This window comes from Pygoscelis adeliae, unplaced genomic scaffold, assembly GCF_000699105.1.
Source record: "Pygoscelis adeliae isolate BGI_AS28 unplaced genomic scaffold, ASM69910v1 Scaffold31, whole genome shotgun sequence".
NCBI classification, from domain to species: domain Eukaryota; kingdom Metazoa; phylum Chordata; class Aves; order Sphenisciformes; family Spheniscidae; genus Pygoscelis; species Pygoscelis adeliae.
In genome coordinates, this window is record NW_008824233.1 from 4,331,691 (window position 1) to 4,351,541 (window position 19,851).

General features: G+C 38.8%; 1 protein-coding gene across 1 annotated transcript in view; it reads right to left on the bottom strand.

Moving 5' to 3' along the window:
• Positions 1 to 271: 271 nt before the first annotated feature.
• The window catches only part of ANKRD50 (ankyrin repeat domain 50), a 42,370-nt gene continuing 22,790 nt past the window's right edge, over positions 272 to 19,851 (bottom strand). The window contains exons 2-4 of the mRNA XM_009334927.1: positions 17,655 to 17,884; positions 5,786 to 9,333; positions 272 to 3,431 (exon numbers count right to left, since the gene is read on the bottom strand). Coding sequence (XP_009333202.1) covers positions 5,789 to 9,333; positions 17,655 to 17,884 — 3,775 coding nt within the window. The 3' untranslated portion in view covers positions 272 to 3,431; positions 5,786 to 5,788. The remainder of the gene's footprint in view (positions 3,432 to 5,785; positions 9,334 to 17,654; positions 17,885 to 19,851) is intronic.

The window sequence follows — 19,851 nt, forward strand, 5'->3', positions numbered from 1 at the left end:
AATAACAAGTTCCAGAAAAATGAGTAGCCGCCATCAATAAGCAAGCTTTTCCTTAAACTGAAAATACTACAGAGAAACACTGATCAAAGAGATCATTAACAAACACCATTTGAAGAGGTAAAGAACTTACAGCGACTGAACTGCTGAATTTACTGGCCCTCCTGGTATAATGGTCATTTTAAACAAAAGAACATGCAGCGAATTTTCTCCTGCAAGTGCTCAGGCTTGACTCAGATTAACGCGAAAGGTCGGTTGAGTGATAAGCAGGGTCATAGGAATTAACGTCGGGGTCTGAGTTTTGCTAGCCCAGACTGCCTGCTGGAGACATACATCGTGTTTCATTAAGTACTATACAAGTGTTCATCAAGTTTAATAACCTTGTCCTGAGATGTCCCAGGAAACGAGGTAGTAAAATTAAAACAGTTAGATGTCTGCTGAAAAGCAAATATATTTATTATGCACTTTCATATACACAGGGATTTTCGCTTAATATAATACAAGGAATAAAATAAAAATTTTACAATGTGAAATTCATTCAATGTACATTAAAGGCTATTTACAACCCACTCCAGGAAAAACAGTCGATCTGCAAATCAAGTTAACTGAGGAGTTCAGATGGGGAACATTAAGCATAACAGACATTTGCATAGCAGAGTAACTGATGAGGGAAAATACCTTTTTAGTTTTAAATAAATGGTAATGTTTTCAATACTGATCACAGAGAAGACAAAAATGCATCAATTGTGCCTCTGTATCTCTTAATGCATTTCTCTTTTGAAGAGTTTTTCCACATGCATACAGTATTGATATCTGTGTCCACAAAACCGTCTTTTCCCTAGCGCTCCCATCAAGAATTTTAGACGTCTTGTGGAGGTGACCTCGGAAGGACCAGTGAAATGGGATGAAGAGAAACAGGATTCATGTTTTATTCAGGTTTTTTAGGTTGTGAGAACTGTTACATTGCCAGAAGGAACCGTGCTGAGTCACAGCTATGCAACTCCATTCACCTCCACTTGATTGTACAGATGTGAAAGAGCAGAGCAGAACAGAGCAAACAACAGGGGGAACAGCAGCTTTTCTTTGTACGCAAAACCCTCACAAATGATGATATTAAAAATCACACGCAACAGCAATGTGGAATTACACAGACCTTCTGAGAAAGCAGATGTTTTAAAGCAATTCATGCTCTCTTCCAAAGCGATATTCAAAATCTGTTAAGAGCTGTCATTCTGAAAACATTTTCAACAGGTCTACTTTCTGCTGATTTGGATATGAGGTTTCCCCACTAACTGTTTTAAATGTAAATATTATTCACACAAAAACCGTCAGGCTATCTATAAGTTGTGGCCCCTTGTGAAACTGTCCATATTTTTACGTCCTCTGTCCACAAGGTGCAATTAATAACAACACAATAAAATTAAATAAATATAATCCCAATGACAGTCAAGGTCAGTAGAAAGACGTCGGCATTGAGGGATCATCCCTTTCTACAGAAAACATACATCTAATAACTAAGGAAAGTTGTATTCTTGCACAGTATTGCAAATGTACTGTACTTGAGGTTCGGAACAAGTTTGCTGAGAACATTTTGGTACTCTCTCTTTACTGAGCCACCAACCCTCTTAAGGCCGTTCTGCCAGACTCCTGTTATGTTTATTTTATAATTGTCCCACGGGGACAAGAAAATTCAATACATGAAACATTCAGAATAATCAATATTGCCGCGTGTCAACTTTCAACATCTAATTTTACTATATGCTGAATGCCTGACTATAAAAGATTCTTTTTACATTTAGTAACAAGCAAATAAGAATGGAGGTGCAAGATATTAAAAAAAAAAATGTTCTGATTATTGTTAATCGTAATAACAAGACACGGAGCCCTTTAGTGCCTCAGCATATGCACTACATATACATCCAGGGGCCATTTATCAAAGTTTAAGGATAGCCATACATCTAATTAGTCCTCTATGAAAAATAACCGCAGCTTTCTATCATCTTATTTGTGGAATGATCAGAATTAGAGTATGAAAAAGATGAATCCCAAGCCTTTAGAAGAAATACTCACATACAAAAATAGGCTTCTTTTCTAAAGAGCAAGGCTGTGTAATGGTGAATAGTAGAATATAGCTTGCATTTTTAGGAGAAAATAACCCACTTGTTTCATTTTATCACTCACAGAGCTGTGCAAGTCAGATGTGCACATTCAAAGGAAAAATTCATACTGTTCACTTTCACAACAATGGCCTTGATTTTGCTCTCTTTCATAGAAGTGAAATTGTTCTGCTGTAAGAGTGGGGAACCAGCTTTCCATTATCCATAGACAGACTATCCAGGCTGCCAATTAACCATGCTCCAGGTACAGAGATACTCACTCTGGCTCTACCTAATCCATCTGAAGCATAACCACATTCATACAAGTTTGTGCTTTAAAGAGTTATTGTCTCAGGACAGAGCTAACTCAGCAATCTCTGTACTCCCCAGGCAACGGTATTACTAACCGTTTGCTTTTCCATTGTACTCTCACTGTATATTCTCTCAGCCTCATTAACAAAGCATCTGTATTTTCCACCGTTTGTTTTACTGACATTCTCAATACAGTCCTTTACCTTGGAAAAAAGAGCGAGCTGTTTCTAATGTATAAAGATATACATGAAAGCAGGATCAGACCTTTTTCTTTAGCACCTAAAACATACCCATGTTCAGTTACCTCATTACCATAACAGTAACGGAGGCCATTTAAGATCAGGTGTCCAAGACCAAAAATTTGCCTATTGCTTTCAGTGGTCACAGCCTGCCATCCAGATTTTGTCTCTTAAAAACCCCAAAGATACTGCAGATGGTTGCAGTCCCGACTCCTTTGCTACCACTGAACAGCTATTACACAGACAGAACACGCAAGTACAGTATTTATAAAATACTGTCACAAGACTTGTATTTCTGGAGAGAACTTTTTGAAGTACACAGGGAACCGACCACACATTACAACAATGCAAATGTGACAACCTGTTTGCTTATTTTCTTTAGCCACAGGAAAATAAATACAAAAAGCACTGCCTTTCCATACACAGTTCACTGTGGCACATGCACCTCTACCAAGCGTTCTGGAATAGGAAATCAGAATTCCTTGTTCTTACCATTTTCAGCTGTTGTCAGGGAAATACAGCATATATCTTTCTGCAATTAAAAAAAAGTGCTCATTCTGTGTATTAAATACAAAGTACACAAAATAAATTTTTGAAGCACAGAGGGTTATACTAGGAAGGCAGCCTGAAAATGTAGGCACGTTACAGTAATTAAGGTAACTGTACTGTAGTAATCACATTCTTGAATTTCTAGGTGGACTAAACAAGCATTGTATGCTTTCATCCCAGCCAGCTGATAAATCATTCGGAGCAGAAGCGCTTCTGTTCATAGCATCAGGGAATTGGCCTGCAAGTACAAAACAGAAACATTAAGTTTTGAAATATTCCGTAATACCAACAGCGTTGTCAGAAAGAGAGCCATGTAATTTCTGATTAAAGTTAAAAAGCACACAACAGCATACCAACGATGAAAAGTATTTCCTGCCTAACTCAAATCCCATGATTGATTCCCTGCGCTCTCTACCATCCAAAGCGGCTACAAGGTCCTCACAGCAGGAGAGCTTCCCGACTAGAGCTCGGAAGCAGCAGCCAGGGAAGGAAAGCCGTTCCTCAGGTGCTCCCGTAGAGTATTTCTGATGCGATTCTCCACAGGTGACTGATTTATTCACTGGTCAGGGAAATTACTGTTTTTGTGCTCCGGACTTGGCAAAACAGGAGGTAAATTATAGCCTGCGCCAAGCAATTAATAATCCACACAAAATTGTTTTAAACTTCCATATTTAAAGTGAAGCTATGAAAACTTTAGTTAGAGAAAAAGCAAAAGGAACTAGTTAGTTATCCATCACCTTATATGCTTAGTCACTTGCATCAACAAGTACTTCACAGAGAAAATCCCTGAATTTTCAGGAAAGCACTATTTGTTCCAGATAAAGCAAAGCCCAATTCGAGTTTCAAATTTCTACGTGAAATGTTCCAGTTTTCTTCTACGTGCTTTGTTTATATTTTAAAATTAACAAAGATGGAAAATTCATCAAAACTAGTCTTTTGATGAAAGGTCAGGTCAAATCTATACATCCTACGTCAGAACCATACAATTCATTTACAATAAAGTGTAACATGAAGGCAAGCACTGAACATCAGGCGCAAGTACAGAAGAGTTAGGAAATATAACTCTTAATTATACATTTTAATATGTTTTATGGAGGCAGGAAAAAAATTGCAAACAAATTTAAATCCTGTTTGGACATGATGTAGAACTGTGGGAATCTAAAGTCCTTTTGACTTTTATGAAGATTTAGGGCCCATTCTCTCTCACCTGCTTATTCCTCTCTATGCTTGCTCCCGTTGTCCTGCCTCTTCACTTCTGCCTGCCCCCCAGCTCATCTGACCCTTTGCTAATATTTGGATTTTACAAATGTGCAGGCTTTAGTATACGGCTTTTTGAAAACACTGTACTGTTTCAAATATTTTAATTTAACCAAAATGCCAACCCCAAGGAAACATCCTGGAGTACTGCACAACATTCTAATGCTCTGCAGTTCACAAGAGACCTCAGCTACATTTAGAGAGATGCATTCCATTAAAGTGAAATCCACTTCCAGGACATTTCAAGAAAAACCCTATGTGTTTTTGACAGCTGAAAACCTCCCATTTGTGGATTCTGCACCACCTGCAACAGTCCTAGAAACCTGCAGTCTTTGATGACTTGCGGCAGAACCGAGTCAGCTAGTGAGAACCTTCTCGTTCCAAGGAACAGCATTCTGATCTGTCAAAAATGCAGCATTTACACAAACAAAAAATATGTTGTCAAAAATAAGCAAATAAGCAATGAGTTGTGCATACATTTCATAAAGATGCTGCTTCTTTGAAATTCAAATAGAAAAAATATTAATTATTAACACATTCCCAAAACCCTAAAAAAGATAAACCTCATCAGGAACAGGGAGAAAAATAGAACTATTTTAGCTGACTCACTGACAATTCATGTCTGAAAAAGCTACATAAAATTCCTTTTTCAGCTTAAAACTCAGTATGAGAGAGAAAGCGAGAAATCTAAATGAACTCCACTGATTAAGAACTACAGAATGGTCAGAAAATTGGTACCATAACATAGATTCTAATCTTGCTCTGAGGAATGCCATCTCTTTTATAGGAGGGTTACCTTCACAGGAACAGAAATATAAAATCAAAGCTTTAGTGTAGTATTTGAAGTTTTTAATTTGTAGATAATTATGCTACTGAGATTTCACATTTAAAATCCAAATTCACAAAAGTGGTTGCCTGTAACTTACAAGAATCTTCAGAAACTTCCTGAAAAGCATTTTTGTAAATAATTAAATAATTACTGTATCTGAAAATATCACGTATTAAAAATCCCAGCTGTCTTTATGTTGGAAAAGAAAGTTCCAAATCAATGCTACATGAAACCTGCTGTTTTATTCAGTCACGTATCAAAGACAGTGGGGTATGATTTGAGCAATCAGAATTTAACAGAAAATATGATGGCGATGCAATTCCTCTACGGTTGATGCTTTTAAACGACAGCAAAACCAATACTTGCCGGGTTAAGATTTTAACATTTATGGTTTTCATTAAAAAACAATTATGATGATAAAACAACAATGAAAGGCAATTTTAGCGTATTTAAAATGTACACGATGAAATACACACATCTGCTTCCTTCATGACCAGATAGGTTACCTTTTATAATGGTGTTTCCTTCTTGTAGTTGAAACTTGGGTCGCTACCTTCAATCTGAAGTTTTAAGGCTTGCTTAAGGCTGAGCTCTGTCTCTGCGGGAGGATAGCCTTCCAGTACTTCCTGGTGCCCTCTGTCCTGCACTGTTCGTGGGACAGAAACCCTACCGAGAAAAACCTGATTGCTCTGAAGATGGTAATTTGGATTCGTCATAATTCCGTTTCTCTTCTTCTGTTCTCCGCTCTGTTGGTGAATTAGGAACTGTTGCTGAGATCGACCAACTTCTTGCTGAGCTGGCGGGACCAAGATTTTGCACTGTGGCTCTGCCGGCATTGATTTAAGTGGCACACTTGTCCCAGATTTGGCAATAGGTACTCGTTTATCAAACTGAGTCATTTCATACTCTAACACTTTTGGTTGGGAGGAACTACTTTGTTTTATTTTTTTTCCAGCTGACCCAGATTTGCTGGAGTTGTCCGTTTTCCCCCCTTTGTTAGCTTTAGTTGATTTCAAACTAGGTTTTACTTGGCTCCATTCAAATTCACTACTTGGTGAATTGTGATTTTGACTCAGGGAATGAGTTGTGGAAGAAGGAGAAACAATAGACTGCCTACTTCTGCTGCGGGGCAGGGAATGCTGCTGTATTTGCTCTGTGAATGACAGGCTGTGGAAACTATCAATGGGCACTGTCTGAGCAGTCGCAGTCGACGACGTGGTGCGGAGAGAAGAATTTTTGGAACTTTTCAGGGAATTATTTGATAAAGATGACTTCTGACGGTCAACCGTAGAATCAGGCGACTCCGAAGGAGAACTGAACGCGTGAGCAGGCCCATTAGATAAGCCACGCATACTAGGCTGCATATCTCCACCAGTACTCCCTGAACTATTTGACTTCATTGTTAATGACTGCATTTTAGAGGAGACTGACTGTAAGGGCTTTTGCTCCATTGTGTGGACTGGAGATGGAGTGCAACCATTCAGAGTAGACGCACCGTATTTTTCCAGTAATTTAATAATCTGAGAGTGTCCATTTTTAGCTGCCACACGCATAGCAGTGCGCCCAAACTGGTCGGCATGATTTGGATCAGCACCATGCTCCAGTAATATCTGGACAACGTCAATGTGCCCTTCTTGGGCTGCAATGCAGAGTCCAGTAGCACCTTGATTACATGTATGGTCAACCAGAGCTCCATGCTCAATGAGAAGCTGCACTACCTTCACATGACCTTGCCATGCAGCAGACTGCAAAGCTGATCTCTTCTCGTTATCTGCAGCATTCACATCAGCATGGTACGTTATCAGCACCTGTACCATCTCCAAATGGCCCTGCCAGCAGGAAACATGGAGTGCTGTTCTTCCTTCAGCATCACTTGCTTCTACGTTTGCACCATTTTCTAAAAAATACTCAGCCATCGTAAGCTGGTTTTCTAATGCTAAGATATAAAGTGTTGGCCGGCCATCAGCATCTTTGTAGTTCACATCTGCTCCATGGCTGAGCAGTAGTTCAACTATATCTCTGTGACCTTCTAAAGCAGCAACCCGGAGAGCATTTCTCCCATCATAGCCTCTCTGATCAATGTTGGATTTATTTTCCAGTAATATCTGCACACAATCATAGTGACCTTCTTGTGCAGCTAATATGAAAGGTATACGTCCATCGTTATCAATTTCATTTGTTCTAGCACCTTGTTCTATAAGAGCTTCGCATATCAACCTGTGACCTTCAAAAGCTGCCATATGCAAAGGTGTCCAGCCTGCATCATCTCTGTGATTTTCATCTAGCCCCCTGTCCAGCAGAGTCCGTACTACTTCGACGTTGCCTTGTGCAGAGGCTATGCTCAGAACTGTTCTCCCTTCGCTATCAATGCTATCAACAGCTGCACCCCAAAATAAGAGAGTGTTTACAACGGAAGCATGGCCCATGGAGGCTGCTGCCAGAAGTGGTGTACGACCATTGTTGTCTGTGTGATCAACATCAGCTCCTCCTTCTAGAAGCAGATCAACAACATCTACGTGTCCTTCATAAGCAGCTACCAGCAGTGGAGTCATGCCGTCTTTATCGCAATGGTCAACTTCAGCACCACGGTCAATTAGAAGACTAACCACTGAGGCATGTCCCTTACTGGCTGGTACACAAAGCGCCGCGACAGACAGCGCAGTCCTTCCATCCACATCCTCATGGTTTACCTCTGCACCATGGTCCAGCAGGTGCTCCACGATCTCTTTATGCCCCATGTACGCGGCTGCGATCAAAGCCGTTCTGCCCTCATTATCAGCTTTATTAACTTCAGCACCATGTTGAAGCAGATTCAGCACAATATCTTCATGTCCTCCCCAAGCTGCTGCTCTCAGCGCCGTTCGACTATCAGCATCTGCACAGTCCACTTTGACTCCAGCATAAAGGAGTGCAGAAACCACCTCTGTGTGCCCACCCCACGCTGCAGATCGCAATGCCGTCCAGCCATCATGATCAGTGTGATTAACATTAGCCCCACATCCGATCAAGCAATTGACAACCTTGGTATGTCCCTGCCGAGCAGCTAAGGTAAGTGCTGTTTGCCCATGACTATCTTCTATCTCTAAATCTGCTCCCCTTGAAACCAGTAAGTTAACGACATCGAGATTGCCGCTGTACGCTGCATTGGCCAAGAGCGTTCTCCCGTTGGAATCGCACTGATTTACTGACGCCCCGTTGTCCAACAAGGTGCGAATGGAATCTTCTCTCTCCAGAGCCTGCCGAACAATGCAAGATGTGCGGTCATCTTCACTGTTGACGTGAGCACCAGCTTTTACCAGTAGCTGTAATACTTCTTGTTCTTTAGGAATTAGGGTTGACAGGGAGTCTTTGACAGGTGTGCCATTCCATATCATCCATAAAGCCAGCTCTGAAGTCTCTAACTGTAAATTTGAATTAATTAGATGCAATGCAAACTCTTGAGCTTCTAATGGTGTTAAATCCTTTGCTCGGCAAGTGTAACTCATTGCCAGCATTCTGTGTCCCTCTGCAGCATTACACAAGTATTTCTGTGTACAGTGCTTTACATCTAGCAACCATTCTGCAAAACTGTAATGAAACAAGATTTTTGTATTTCCAAGCCCATCAACAAGGACTTTTGACAGGACATCCAATTTGCGTTGAAAGTCTTCCATCGTCAACGTCATATTTTTGGTCCACACTGCATGATACAATTCCGTTGTGGTTAACGGCCGACAGGCTGCAAGAATTACATTAAGAATAGGCTGGACTTTTGCAAATTGTTTTCTCACAAAAAGTCTCTGACAGAGCCAAAGGTATAGGCCATTTAACGTTCCCGGAATATCACGGATCTCTCGTAGCATAATAAAATTCTCCACCACTCCATCTAGGACACGTTCCAGATACAAAAAGCAACCGCTGCTTTTGATGTGAAGCTGATTCAGCATTTCTGCAGTTTCTTTTGTGAGATGTTGTCTCAGTGCTTCTTCCTGATCTAAACGATGCAGAATATATTGTTGCACATCTTTCACAATATAAGCCTTTCGTAGATCATCCAGACTTATTTTTCGAAAACCTATTAAAATGGAAGAAAGTCGTTACTATTTCTGACCTAGCTTTGCTTAACTCAATGTTAAAAAAAAATAAATAAGAGACAGACATTTCTGGGTATGGAACACCCACAATAATATATTTTGTGTGTACACATAGTGAATGTAAATTAATAATAATAGCAGAGAACTGTGCTAATACACCCATTTTTATCATCATCGACTATAAGGAGAAATGCATGCTACTAATGATGAAAATTTTAAAAACCACTTTGAATCAGGCATTGTGTGTCTACCTTGGACAATACTAAACACCTAAACAAAACCACTGGAACTGCAACCAAAATAAGATTATTAAGTATTATTATATTATTAAAGAAATAATCCCTTCTTCAATGTGGTTAACAATGGAATTCCAAATAATTTTCAGCTATTTAGATTAAGACAACTATTAATATAATTATAGAAGTGGTTATTCACACCTGGTGCATATGCATGATAAAATGTACATAAATCACTAACTTGATCACCCTAGTTTCTTTTAAAAGCTTTTATGATATAGGAGAGAGGGACACTCAAAAATAGTTTTAAATACCTTTACATCTCTGTGCACTGAAAATTACCTACTTTTTTCAAGTAAGGACTGAATTTTAGATAAACACCCCGGTTCTTCAGTAGGTGACTCACTGTATAAGGAAACAGGTTCTCTCATAGTCGTATGATCTCATTGTTTTTCCAATCTGTTTACTCTTCAGAGGAGAAAAGGGAAGTTATTTCCTACATGCATACTGCGTACATCTCCTCCCTAAAAAAAAAATACACGTGTATACACACACCCCTGCCCAAAGCAAAGAGTGCTATTCTTAGCAGCACGTGCGAAGAAGTCCCTAGGGCAATCTCAGTGGCCGTTAAGGCTCTCAAGAACGAGGCGGAATGAAGATGTAGTTGTATGGACTACACGGCTATCTCTGTCATTTAAAACATTTGCTTTGGTAGCGCCAAGTTAAGCATTTGATGAAGACTTACCCTCTTTGATTAATGACACATTACATCGTTTGAACACTACTTTTCCAGAAGCTACAGGAAAACCACAGAGGTCACAGACACAGCAGCTTGAACTACTGTGTCTTAGGCCAGAACTCTGCCTCACTTCTCCAGGGACAGGCTGTAATCTCTTCCTCCAGTGTAGCAGATTGCACACACTTCCTTACAGTCAGCTCAAGCTAGTCATAAAAAAACCCCAACAACCCAACTTCGCTTTTCAAACCAAAGCAGTTACTAACCTCCAAATTATATTGAAGGAAAAGCATCCATAGAGCAACGCATTCAACACAATTTTGGCCCCATCTCCATGGAACAAATAATTTTAAGTGAGGCTCTGAAGAATGTTATTTTCAGATCTGTGTTTTTATTGTATTTTAACATTCTGTGGATCAAACTGCTTAGTCTGTGAGCTTGTTCTGACTGAAAATTCAGCCTGGTAACAGAGCTGTGTTTTTTGTTCCTGAGTGTCTTCAGCAGAGGTTCTGAATGTCACATTAAGCTCACTCTGTTAATTGTTTAGTCTACATGAGCATTGTACAAACACAACAGATTAGAACTGAGAGGCAAACTATGGTGATGTTATTAAGATATTTCTGCTTGCCTTATTAATTATGGTAGCGTTACAAATCTAACAGGACTAAATCAATAGAATACCTAAAACAAAATCATGCTTCTCCCCAAAACATAATCACTGAATAAGACACTTTTGCACAGTCACTTCTCAGGCTAAGACTACACTAGTAAGATTGTCTACTTGAAGATTTTTTCAGTGAGAAGGCCAGGAGGCAGAAAACAATTATTTTGGGGGATCTTTCTCCATTCCACAGAAGCATTTTTTTTTTCTCTCAAAAGAAACACAGAACCATCTTTATCCACCATAATTTGTCAAAACTTCAAGTAATGTCCTAACCTGACTTGCAGAATGGCATAATTCATCGATCTACTATGTATTTGATGAAAATACTCTGCATGTAACTTTGTAAAGCCCATAATTCATGTACATAAGCCAGATAAGAAACTTCACTGAGTAAGGGCAGCCAGTGCCCTGTGATTCTGCAGATCCCAAGCGTTCACTTCAAGCGAAAGGCTGTTTCTAGGTTATGAACCTTCAGAAGACACAGAAGTGAAAACAAAGGCTTTAAAAACAGGGCATTGCTTGGTGCATGCATTCACAGTCGTATGCATACACAGAGCTGTAATCAGACACAAGTGTCCCTTTGGTCATCTCATGTGTGGAGGGAACAGCTCTGTTTTGCTCAATTCAGAGCAAATGCAACCACTGCATTCACTCACCTTTCAGTTTTTTGAATCTCTCTGCTTCTCCTTGTCAGGTTTGTACCTGACAAGGTACAAACTTGGCTGAATAAGAATAGGCACAGAGCTCTGAAAACTCCTTCTCAATGTGTTTAGTCATAAGTGACTCTGTTCACAACATCCCCAATCTCTCACATTAATCCCATGCCCACATCCTTCCTTCCAATATATATCTGCGTATGCACGTTATTTTTCTTTTTCAATTACTCAAGTGTTTTTTGTTTTTGCAGCAGTTGATTTCATTTCCCCCCAACAGGAAAACCCGCGATTCACAGACAGCAATCCTGAGATTTCAGCTCACGTTCAGCGCTGACTGACTAGTGACTACACTTCACCTCCCCTGACTCCCAGCCTTCACGTGAAAACTTGCAGAGTGATAACTGTTTAAGCGTCTCAGTCCCTATACGTGTGCTTCAAAACCAAAAGACTCTTGCTCATCTTGCAGCGTTCTTTGAATACCAGTTTTCATTTCGCTTCCCCACATGGGCGGGAAAAGTGAACAAAACCATTTTGGATGTGATTAAAAAACCCCAAGCCCTCCAAAAAAATTAAGAAAGGAAGGGTTTGTGGTGGTTTCCCCCCCCGCCCTTGGATGAGGCTGTATTGTTACTTTGCTCCATTTTAGGGTTAAAAATACTGCCCTACTCTGTACTCACCGGAGACATACCAAATGTCTAAGCGCTTCAGCCAAGCAAATAAATTTCAGAAGACTTCAGAGCAGTGAATATTCCAGAAGTCAGTAATTTAAACAATTTGATTGGATGTATGTTCACGGAAGCTAAAAATTGCTTCTTTTCTTTTGCAATATTTCCAAATATTCCTTGTTAATGAGATCCTATATATCATATCTGAAGACAAGTTTGTATAGCAATAAGCACACTACACTCACACAGACCTTCACACATCCCAGGGATGATATGCTCTTTAAGGGCTGGGATTAACAAACGGCCATTGTAACAGACTTTTGAACAGAAATAGGTTGTTAATTTTAACCACTGCACCATGCCATACTATAATAAGCAAATAATTCAAAAAAGGCCTTATAGATTTTTTTTTTTTCAAATCTCAAATTCTTGTTGCTAGCTTGAAGGAGGAAAACAAAGCTGTGTTTTTTCACCCAATCTATCTAAATGAGGTCATTTTACATTTCCAAACAAAGATCCTGCAAACATGCTTTTCAACCCTACCAGATACAATAAGTCACTTTCACAGACAAGAAGCACCAAAACATTAAGAGAAAGCTCATTTTGTTTCAGATGCATTCCCATGAACTACTTAACCTCAGCAAAACAGGAGTACAGCAGACAGAACTTGCAGTCCCGCGACCCTGCTTTTTGCATTGTTAAAATTTTTCTTACAACACATCACTTTCAACCCAATGGGAGCTCCAATATGGATTTTCCTGATTTATTAAATTCCTGGCAGTTCTGTAAACAAATCAGTTCCAAATGTATTTCTTGGCAAGATCTAGGGTCATTCAAAGGAAAAAAAAAAAGTATCTTGGCTATATAAATACTTTTACAGTATGTCAACCTTTTCAAACTTTGATAATAAAAAATAAGCTATTAACTAGTAGGTTCTGGTAAATACTTTAAAATCTCCTCCTACTTTCATATCTTTAAATACATTTACATAAGTAAATTACAAAAGTTTTAAATACATTTTAATATATTTCATTTAACTGAATTGTTAACTTTAAAGTAATCTAAATGGTTAAAAACATGGCAATGTTTTGGCATTAATAATTTACACTGTTGATCTAAGCATATGTTAAATTAGGCATTTCTATGGCCATTTATGCACACCTGCTCAAAAAGAATAACGTATCCAGCAGAGTGAAATGCACCTGAAAACTCAAGCAGCACACTTCGCTTTTAGTGCACTTGCAGTATACTATGCATTACAAATTCACCGCGTCTGCCGCAGATGCTAAGAGACACTGAGGCTGAAATCTGCTGCTCTCACTGGTCCGTGTCGCTGCACAGAAGTTTAGTTAGTTAGATTTACAGGTAACAGTCCCTTTGAAACAATTTAGTCTTCCCTCTTTAATTACAAAGCAAATAAGTTCAAAATTCACACACAACTTTTTACTAGGAAATATGAAATCCCCTAGTATCGCGTTTTCCAAGTGGTAATCAGAAGAAAGTGGTAATGAGAAGAAAGGAAACAGTAATTACAAGCTCCCAGTTTATTTCCCAAGCCTTCTAAATAATTTTTTCCAAAACCCAAACCAAAGCAACAAATAAACTTTTTTAAAGCTTTACTATTATAGAAGTAAATTTTACAACTATATAAATATATAAAAATTATCTTTTATAGTAAAAATCTAACTCCCATAAAAGTTTTAATGTAACATGAAGCCACTCAGATAAATTCCAGCCTCCAATGAAAACTCAGAGGACAACTTAGATTTCCTTTTTTGAAGCAATCTCTCCTGAAGTGGTCTCACACCATTTATATTCTGGAATGGCAGCTAATGAGAAAAGGTTCAGTGCCAAATCAGGCAACTGATTTGATTTGGGGATTCAGCAATACGACTACCTGAGCAGCTTCAATTACCAAACAGTGCGAGTCTTCTGGGTGCAGAGATGCTGGGTTGTGATTTTTACTATATTTCTCTAAAGTTTTCACATTTTTGCTTATTTTTTAATTGTAGGAAAGGCTACAAGAAAAACAACCCTCCACATCTATTCAGACCAGAACCAGCAAAGAGCAGAAGTATGAGAAAGAGTTAAGCTCCCAAGATTTCCAAACCAGAATGAGTTTGCATAAATATCAGCTCTTAATAGTACCTGGCTGGCCGGAACTGAACGATAGATAAAAGAAGAGTGAAAAATGAATGAGAGATTGCCTGCTTTTGCCTATGGGTAAGTGGGTGAATGGAGCTCAAGCTGCCTCTGAGGCTAAACTGAACCCTTCCACGTCCACTTTTGATTCTTTTTATTCTAGTTTCCAGGATCTTTCCAGGATCTAACATTAACTTTACGCAAACTACAGCTCCCTGAGCCGTGACATCTGCACGGGGTGTACCACAGCGGTGCACTCATGCCTCACGCGTGAGAAGGAATTCTTTGGATGAAGAATGTCCGTGTTTAACTGAGGGGTATAATCAAGCCAGATGCCACAGATATTTGATTTGTGTGTGTAGCAAAAAAGAAGAAATTAAGTAAATGCCTATTAAAAAGCCTCTTCAAACCAATAATTAGAGCATTTGTACATATTCACTTTTCTCTATTTACCTTTATGCTGTTAATGAGAAGGTATCTGCTTTTCACTCAGACGTATCTAAATAAAATTGCCCGATTTTAAAAAGCCTGAAGTTTTTAAATGAACATGATGGATCTTTAAAAAAGGAATTTAATTTTGTAAGAACAACCGCTATGCTTTCAAGATTTAGCCTCATTTTAGAAGAAGCATTTGTATCAGCTAATTAGCTGAAGCATAAAAAAAAAAAAAAAATTATGTTCTCTGCCTCTTTCAGGTTAGAGGGCTTTTTCAGTTATTTAGAAATACAAGGAAACTTTTTCTAACATTATAATAGAAAGATTGGAAAGACTGTGTTTAATGTAGCTGCTTGACTGTCCATACTTGTCAAATGACAGCGAACGATGGTGTGGGAGATAATGCGGATAATTACGGGCGCGAGACAGAATAGTTACGTTTAGGGAGAAAGTCCATATGAAAAACAAGGCATGATGTGGCAGTTGGTGACAGTGCACATGCAAGAGAAGGCAGGAGGACACACATTATCTGTTCCCCTCCTTTTTTACTCACTTGGCTGGCTTTTGCTCACTGTGGAGGGTGACCGCAGACTCATGCAGGCATCGTTTTACATTTGGTTCATATTTTTGAGGTTGTCTCTGCAGCCACAAGAAGCAAAACCTTTTTTTTTTTTTTTTTAATTAATGAAAGCTGAGAATCTGAGTAAGGGGAAAAATCTGTAGCATGTTGTGCTACTACAGAATCTGGGAATACAGAAGGGCCCATAACACAAGCTGCAGCAGATGCAGGCACAACTATTCAATTTTCATAAATAAGTCACTAACAAAAGTGAAGGAACAAAGAGGACCAGAATAAACACCCCTCCTCCTTTTCTCATTCTTAGAGGGGTAGGGATGATACATTCACCACTGGCAGCGGCAAGATGACAGCGGATGAGAAAGACTGGACTCCTCCTTCCATGTCATCACTTTTTCTGGCTAGGGAGATGCTTGCAGAACTCTCATCTGTACCGGCCACCCAAAAAAGAGCATCGTCAGGATGTATTGGAAGTATCAGAAATTCAGTACAAGAGCGTCCCAGAGTGCAGCGCACATTATACACTATATATTTCTTCAGTCATGAGTGCAAAAAATATTCATCATTGATGTTGAATTCTGCCTGCCAACCAATTAAAGAGCTTTATAAATTGGCTCAGCTACAAGTAAACATTCAAATACCACAAAGGAGGAGAAGAGTTTGCCCCAGTAGAAGTGTTAATGACAGTCTATCCTTTTCAGGCTAGAACCAGAAAAGAAATGACCATTATTTCAAGTTCTACAACACAAAGTTGCAATGTATCTGAGGTTAACAGAAGCTTCAGCCATGCTCCTCACATCCTCACTATACCTTTCACAAACTTGAATATTGGCTGTAAAAAGGAAAATCATCCAACAGTGTATTAAGCAGGCAACCATCACATTGGCTGTAACGTCACAGTTTTCTTTCATAGTGGAAAAAACCACCACTTCCTCCAAATGGACCCTAACGTTTCTTCTCAATTTGTGTCCCATTATTTTGGGATTCATTCTTTCTTTGCTGTACCTTTTCCACAGTGAAGATGGGATTATAATATCACAAGCCAATTTCCTTTATGCTATTCATCAAGTCATTCTCTGTGGAAATAAGAAATTAACTCATTTAAATTAAATTTATTTTAAAGGCATATCCATTAGTTCTGCTGATTTTTCCTGTCAGGAATTCCATCTGGAAACATACTTAGAAGACAACAGCAATTTTTTAGGACTAGTCTGAAACGTTATATGGTTCAATGGAAAGGAAATAAAACTGCTCTGAAGAAAGTTTTGTCTGTTTTTTTGGCAGTGACAACGTAGCTAATCAGCCAAGTTTTGACAAAACTATTCCCATATGAACGCCCAAAGGAGCCCTGTGAAGCTACCCCAAAGTTTCCTTTAATTCTCACATACTCCCAAATACCAATCTTCATGTCTGCCACTGATTAATACAGTACTTCGTTCCAAAATGCAATTATCCCATTGACCTTTTGCCACTGTGGAAATGAGCAAGCCTATGGGTCTACGTTCTATAATCACATTTTTGTCCTAATTGTTGCCTTAATACACACAGGCTTTATACATAGGCCTAGAATCCTGTCTAGATATTGCCCTTTACTATATTTCAGAGAACTTCCAGTAACAATGTCATTACAGTGAAGAAATGTTCTCAGACACAGTAAAGCCTGGATGAAGAAGCTGTAAAGAATTTTTTTACTGTGCAACCTTTGCCAAGAGCATACTCCAAGAATCCACATCTACATTGTTCCTCTCTCAAGTTCCACCTTCAAAGGTTATTTCCCGCTTTCTGAAAATAAGGGGAGAGATTTTAATGGGACATGGGGGGAAAAAAAATAAAATCTTTTGAGGTTGTAAGGAATGGGTGTATACAGCCGACATACTTACGTACTTACACATCACCTACACTGTTTCAAAGCTTCTTAAAACTAGCAAAGCAAGAGGAAAACTCAAAGCAGCCATATTCTTTCCAGATGTATTGCAAAGACATAATTTACCTCTAAAATACTTGGCCGATTTAAGCTTTCTATAGTCCTCAGTAAACTGGAATGTGTGTTTTTTAGAATTACCATTTTTGTGATTGTCATTTTTTAGAACTAAGCATGCATCAGTGCTTTCAACCATCACCGAGGGTCTCGTAAATGCTACGTCCTAGTCACAGGCGCAGGTAAAAAACAATTCCTATGCTCTCTACTTACCTGTAAACATTTTTGTAACAGCTTTACTCTGCTTGCGGGCAGAACACAGGAGGAGCAGCCAGGAAGGGAAGAACTCAAAGTGGCCAGCTAAAAGCTCGGCTATTGTTCCAGATAAACTCGTCGAAGTCTGTTCACCCTCGGAAACGTTACAGCCCTCGTCAACCGAATCTACGAGCAGGAAGAGGCTCTGCTGAGGGGGCTTCATTCCCAAGAGAGGGAGCAGAATGCACCTGTAAGGAACATAAAATCAGTATTTTAAAAGACATTTAACGATACATTGACTATCATATAGTCATTCGAATTGAAGCTATGATCAACTTAAAATGCAAAGCTATTTTTCAAACAGTCTAAGGATTTTTTAAAAATAGTTACCACAGAAAATACTGAGCTAGACTGAACTAACAGAAATAGAGACAGTTTGAACAGTCAGTGATATCATTCTTGCTTAGGCAATACTACTTTTTAATGAACTTATAATTTATAACAGTACTTTAAAATGACGTAATGTTGTTCAAGGCTCATTGCAAGACTTGGAAAAATGTTGCTTCACTAAAAAAGAAGCTACTTGGTCTAAAGTTTAAGAACTTCATTACTGTTGTCTCTGCCAAAGTTGTTGTTATTGCTTATCAGAAATGAATAGCAAACAATAGTTGCTCATGAAACAAAAGTCTAAATAAAAGACACATGAAATATCATAACTCAAAGAGTTCAAGTCTGAATGAATAACAGTTTTACAAAGAACCATACCTTCACAAATGAAATGTAAATTAATTTAGTAGCAGACTGAGGCATTTAGTAGTGACTTTGATGTATTAGTTTTTATTTATATTGAAGTTGCCAAGTTCCTATTACTGGAAAAGGATTGTCTGCATCCTCAGGATGCTAGCATCTATACCAACACATCTGATTGCACAGCTAAAAATCTCAAATTTGCATGTACTGTTGCCCCTCCTTAACGGTACTCCACTCTGCACTTACATGTATCTTTACATAGCTACTACATAACTGTCATGCGTCTACCCAGTATTTCCACGCTACGCTACTATTTTTTGGGAAACTTCATAATGATTGAGGCCTGGAAGTTTCACTGACTAAATTACCTTTAAATACATTTGGCAAGTAAACTTTGACTTTATAGTAAAAAGATTCAGAAAATGAAATGAGGTGAGAAAATTACATATCTAAGAGTTTACTCTCTTTTGTAGATTTGTTATTTGCACGTGTCCAGAAGCCGTGCACATCAAGTATTTTTTGTTTTACTCAAGACCATAATATTCTTTTTTCACTTGTTTTACTGAACAAATTAATCTTCAGAAGACTTTGGTCAACACATTATTACCTGTTAAGCATTTAAACTGGCATATAGGCAAACCTTGCCTGTTAACGGAAGAACGCAACCCACTTCAGAAATTATTCGTAAGCACTGTTAGTGGAATGTTTGTTATTTTCTGGTTTTCTGACTGAGAAAAATGCAAAATGGAAACAAGGTGGTGCACCTTTCATGTCCGACAGTAACAGTAGAATCTAGCGGAGCAGACTAGGTGATCACGCTTGGAGAAGTTTCCCCAAAGGTATAAAAAGGAAGTACAAAATACTCGTGTTCTGAAAGTATTCGGTATTAAATGGATTTTAAATCCCTAACACTGCCCTCCCCCCCCCTTTTTTTTTCCCAGATGCACAAGACTACTGAGAATTCTTGGTACTTCCACAGCTAGTTACTCTTTCAGAAGATGCCTGAAGTACAACTAAAATCACTGTTCACTAAGCTGGGAAGTTAAGCAGCTACCAATTTACAGAACAGGAAATTAAAGTAGCCATAAGGTTAAAATTACTTTCCTAAGCGATGCCAATCCCACAATGAAAGGAGGCAGTTGGAAATGACCACATTTTCCACCCCTTCCCCCACCAGAATGCCGCCTTGCCCCCTCAGCTATTTATGTGAAGGCATTTTCCCTGCAACATTTCTTTTTCTATCAAAACCAATTTTCTTTTCACATAGTTCTCCATATGAAATTACTTTTCGAGTATGAATGTTACTACGAGATATGAAGAAATGGTAACGGTATCTTAAATTAAAATCTCACTTAAAATCTGTGTGACCCTAATGAAATGCCTACAAAATCTCTTAGGAGCATCCAACAACGTTCTTGTGTCAGTATTTACCTGTTGGGAATACCACCAAGAAAAGCTAACTGTC